Consider the following 5,413-nt stretch of genomic DNA (forward strand, 5'->3'; position numbering starts at 1 on the left):
AGCTCGACAATCCTGGTAACGAAGTGAGGAGTACCGCAGTACATTCGATTACAGTTCGTTCGGTTCCATGTTAATAAATAGGCTTTTTTTACCGACGCTCCTTTCATTTCGGTAAATTCAGCACTCAACTTTTAATTTTAACAATTTACTATTTAAATTTTAAAATTTATTGCAATATTTATTAAACCAACAATCAGCTTAAAAAATTTTGCATGGTTTCTTCTGCATGAATATTTAATAAGGTTAATTTTGATCTTTTTACACTGAATTGATCCTTAAATCACAAATGTACATCATGAGAGAAAAAAATTTTAAAATTCAAGATTAACCGTTTTGAGAAAAAAAAAAATTTGGGTCAATTTTAAAAATTTATCGCTCATATGTGCATATGAAGACCAATTTGAAAGATTAGAATTAGTCTCAACCTTTACGTGAAAAAAACTATCTAAAATTTTAACTTCGTTTTTAATTTGACTAACATGGTAGTAAATATCAAAATTTAAGAGATAAATTACTAATATTAAAATATGAGAGACCAATTTGATAAAATCGTAAATTTGAGAGAGTGGCTATATGGAAAAACCTAATGAATAAATAAATAAATTATTAGCACTTTAGTCCCTCAATTATGATAATTTTTAGTTTTGATAAATTTAGTCCATGAATTTTATTTTTTTTTTAGCATTTTTATTCTCTAATGCTAAATTCGACATGAATGATTTTTAAAATTTCTCATAAATAATCACATAATAATTGAAATTTTTATAAAAATAGTTGCCTTGAATGTAAAATGTGCTAAGTTTTTTAAGATTTTCAACAACAATTAAAAGAAAAATTGGGCTGGGTGGTCCATTTATAACCCTTATTTAAGTAGATGGATCATCATTTTCAAAATTAGGCCAATTACTTTTTTTAAGTCAATTAGCTACAGATCGCGGTCAATCAACAATAGATCAAGGTTAAAATAATTCTTTAATCAATCAGTGATGGATTGTGGTCATTCACTGACCGCAGTCATTTAGGGATAAGACCGTGCACAAAAAATGAAAAAAATAAAGACCCCGTATCAAAACAAAAGTTGCAGCCATTTATGAATATTAGGCTCCAAAGGGGCCATATTTACTATTATCCTAAGAATATTTTATATAATTTTTGCTGGTGGTTGTTTTTGTATCAGGCTCATTTAAGGGTCCAAGTTTAATAACTCCGTCTTGTGATGTTATTGGGATCGTTACATGGACTCAAGTAACACTCAAAAAATTCGTGTAAATCATGGTTTAATAGGACATGAGTAGTCAAATGGGCTTATTTATCGCTTGACTTGGCACTAATTTAAATTTCACTTGGGAGATTTTCAAATTAATGAAGTCATGAATAAATAGGTGATGGAGAATCTTATCCCAAAAAGCATGCCCCGTGTCTTTTGGAAGCCCAAAATATTCATTTCAGCCTTTTAGAGTTCAAGAACTGAGAAATTCGCTTCTAAAACCTTCTCCATCAGCAAAAAGGTCTTCCTTCGTCGTTTTTTCAGCTCAACAGAGGCTTTTCTCGTGTCAGTCTTACCTCTCGAAGCAATCTTATACATGCTCGAGAGCCCGCACGGACCTTTAGTTCACCCATGAGAACATCCTCGGAGTAACTTGAGTCAGGTGTTTGGATGATGGTTATGTTGCCATAAGTAGTATGAATCCTCTCTGACATATCTGACATGCGATCAGAACTCCAAAAGTGGAAATTTTTATGGCATTAAATTGATTTGGAATTTCAGACTTGGGAAATGTTCAAGCCATCATGAACTCCAGGTTCTTGTCGCTAAGTCATTCTATTTCTAGTCATTTCTTTAGCTAATGTCGTAAGCAACCTGATGATTTTGTTCAGTGGGGAATGGAATGCCCAGTCCTTTGTCAGAACGTTGTCAAATCTCTCACAGAGCAAGCATCTAGAACGTTCTATTCCATTTTTAGATATCCTTTTTGTCAACACCAATAAGTCAACGAGCGACTTTGCTCCGAAAGGAAATTGTGTGTGCAAGTTTCCATCTGAGCAAGTCGTATGGCTTCGTGTAACCATCACATGATGCCACCATTCTTACAATTTTTGGTCAAAGTGTTTGTCACATCCGGGAAGGCAGTTGGTGATTTTGTTCTAAAGGGAATTATGTTTGTAGGCTTATGTCAGAGTGCGCGGTACTCTTGCTAGGGCAAGTGTCGTAGCTTCCCAATTTTTCCTATAAATACCTCATTCCTCTTCACATTTTAGGGGTGAGCTCTACAATTCACACCACAATTCTGAAAAACTCTCTTTTCATATTAGTCGAAGCTCTGAGCAAACTTTCTTCAGTTTTCTCGAATATTTTGTGTTAAAAATAATATTATTCATTATTGTTCTTGAGGTTCTGTTTCGATGTGCTCTGAGCTACGATATTCCTCAAGAACTACTGCTAGATCTCCATTTGCTTCGCTAACCCTCTTAGAATGTTTGAAGTTTCCTTGAGCTTTTTCGACAGATTCAACAAGTACTTCTGGGGTGACACGCATTCGTCTCACGGAGCATATTTCAAGGCTCAAAAAGCATCAAAACTTCATCTTCATTATCAGCTATAAGAGCTCATCTCAACCTCAATCTTCTTAAGATTCTCGAAACCACTCCCAGAGCACTATGTGTTGGCCTCTGGAACGATATTACCTGCTTTTTTAAAGCCTTATCCATTACATGAGTCTTATATCTACTATGTGAAAATTTTATCCAACCTGAGTCTATTCTCCATCAACCTTTGGTTACTCCTCCCACCGACTTCGCCCATGTGATTTTATATTCGTCTTTTTCGGGTTCTTATAGGTAGTTTGGTCATCTTGGCAATTAAGCGGGCCCTAAAATATACTTTCTTCAACCTAATTCGAGCTTGGCCGACCCCACATCTTCATTAGAGGTCCTACTGATGTGTTTACCATGAGAAACGCTAAGTGCGTTGACTATATTTGAGTTAACGCTGGCGAATCAAGTACCTCCATGTGCGCAAGCTTGCCACGTTGTACTCAAGGAATCAATCGAGAGCCCCAATAATATTTAATGTACCTATTAGTGTAACGTTTTCAATTATTATACGTAACTAAAATTTTTAAGAAATGAGTTACTTAGAATGCAAAATGTTCTAATCTTTTTATGGATTTTTAAGAACAATTAAAAAATATTTTGATTTTATGTAACAACTTGTGTAAAGTTTTTCATTTATTATGAAATTGGAACGTGATTTATTCTATAAAATTTCAGACATCCTTGTTCATTTTTATTGTTAAGGACCAAAATACTTAATAGTCAAAATTTCATGGACTAATTTATCAAAGTTACACAATGCTCATAATTCATGAATTAAGACACTAATAACCCTAAAAAAGATTGTACTACCCGCGGATGAATAGAGCCTGAAGACTTATTTCAATGCTATCTTTGGTATCAAAAGTATGAAAATAAATATCTCTTTGCATTCAATTATTACAGTAAGATTTACAGAATAACAAGAAACTATGTGAGAAAAATAAGGTTGAAATTTCTAATATATGTCAAAATTTTTGAAATTCCAAGCTTTTGAATTATTATTTGGACACTAAAATCAAAATAAATTTGATAAACAACAAAAAGAATGATCTGTAGTGTATATTTTTACAAAATTTCAAAAGATACTGAAAAAAGTTATAAAAACTTTCAAAATTTTAGTAAAATTCGGCATGTATTTTTTACTTTTTTGTTTTATCAGTATTTTATCAGCATAATAGAATATCCTTGTTCGTGCAGTACTTCGTAAAAAAAAAAAAAAAAAAAAAAAAAAAAAAAAAAACATGTTACAACATTGATTTGCTTGATTCAAGATAGAGTCTAAACTATGTTTGAGTCTTATGTAAGTTTTTATATTGAGATTTTTTATTCTTATATTGAATTTTTATATTAAAACTTATACGTACATATAATTATCATATCTGAAAAATATCTTAAAATAGATAATATAATAAAAACATTTAATTTTAAAGTAAATATTTTGTTAAATTTTTTATGATATTTTCATCTATAGTTTTTTTTCCCCCTAAAATCTCCTTATTAAGTACAGGGTAGCCATATTTCTGCCGGCATAGATATCCACATCTTGGCAGGAAGTAAAACAATGAGTAAGGAAAACAATTACAACGGGTAAATGGTGGTCCAGAAGGCATAGATAGCTTTTGCTGCCTATAAAAGCATATTACTCATACACAGAGAAAGAAAGAGCAGGTCAAGATCTCTCCTTTTCGTGGTGTTGAAACCAATGGTTATGAATATGATCGATACGATCACAAACGCATATATTCATTCATATACTCATAACTCCTACACACGAGAAAAATTAAGGAAACAAAATAAATACACATCACAAGCCTTCTACATAAAAATTATATATATATATATATATATGTAAATTGTCTCAAAAATCAGACACCTAGATCAATCAGATACTAGTAATATTTTTCTTTGCCATTGTAACATTGTTTACACTTTTGTATAACACCTAACTATTTGTTTTAGTGTAATATTAAATAAATACAGTCGAATACATATAATATTGAGTGTGATATTTAAACAAATTAAGTATTACACAAACATAAGAACGGTTATAAAAACAAACGAAAAAAATTACAAGTGTCTACAAGTCCGAGTGTCGGATTTGAGACTAAGTCCACATCACAAGCCATCCACATAAAATGACCTATTCATACTACACTAGCTATTACTGATGAGTTCCACACATATTAACCAATTACTATTGATTGATGAAACTCTTGATATGCGACATCATTTCCTGCGTCTGAGCCCGAGATGACTGAGAGTTATGGAGAATCTGAAACGCATGACCAACTCCTCTATACATTGTCGTTTCGACCTTCTTCCCTGCGCCGACCAAGGCGTTACAGAACTCCAAGTTCCTGTCCCTCAATATATCCATCTCCGCAACGCACACCATCGTCGCCGGGACTCTCAAGTCCCGCAGCCTGGCGACGCCACCGGCCAGAGGGTTGCACCACGGGTGGTCCCGGCTCGAACCCGAAGGCAGCGAGAGCCGCCAATACGTGTCGGAAGCCGACAGCGTCAGCACCGAGTTCGGCGGCTGGGTCGAGGACTTCTCCGACCCCGTCCTCGCCTAAGCCGACAGCGTCAGCACCGAGTTCGGCGGCTGGTTCGAGTACTTCTCCGACCCCGTCCTCGCCTCTCCTCCAAAAAAAGGCTGGATCAAAACCAAGCCTTTTAGCCTCAACGGCCTCAAAACGGCGTTGTTGCAGGACAAGCGGTTCGAGACGTGGTAGGCTATGTTGGCTCCGGCGCTGTCCCCGGCTAAAAACAGGCTTGAAACATTGCACTTGCTTAGCCAGAATTTGTTATCGGAAGA

General features: G+C 34.6%; 1 protein-coding gene across 1 annotated transcript in view; it reads right to left on the bottom strand.

Annotated features, from left to right (window-relative positions):
• Window positions 1-4,608: 4,608 nt before the first annotated feature.
• The window catches only part of LOC21392017 (probable carboxylesterase 17), a 1,346-nt gene continuing 541 nt past the window's right edge, over window positions 4,609-5,413 (bottom strand). The window contains exons 2-3 of the mRNA XM_024170368.1: window positions 5,234-5,413; window positions 4,609-5,167 (exon numbers count right to left, since the gene is read on the bottom strand). Of these exons, the coding sequence (XP_024026136.1) occupies window positions 4,790-5,167; window positions 5,234-5,413 (558 nt within the window). The 3' untranslated portion in view covers window positions 4,609-4,789. The remainder of the gene's footprint in view (window positions 5,168-5,233) is intronic.

Source organism: Morus notabilis, unplaced genomic scaffold (genome assembly GCF_000414095.1).
Source record: "Morus notabilis unplaced genomic scaffold, ASM41409v2 Scaffold1006, whole genome shotgun sequence".
Classification (NCBI taxonomy): Eukaryota; Viridiplantae; Streptophyta; class Magnoliopsida; order Rosales; family Moraceae; genus Morus; species Morus notabilis.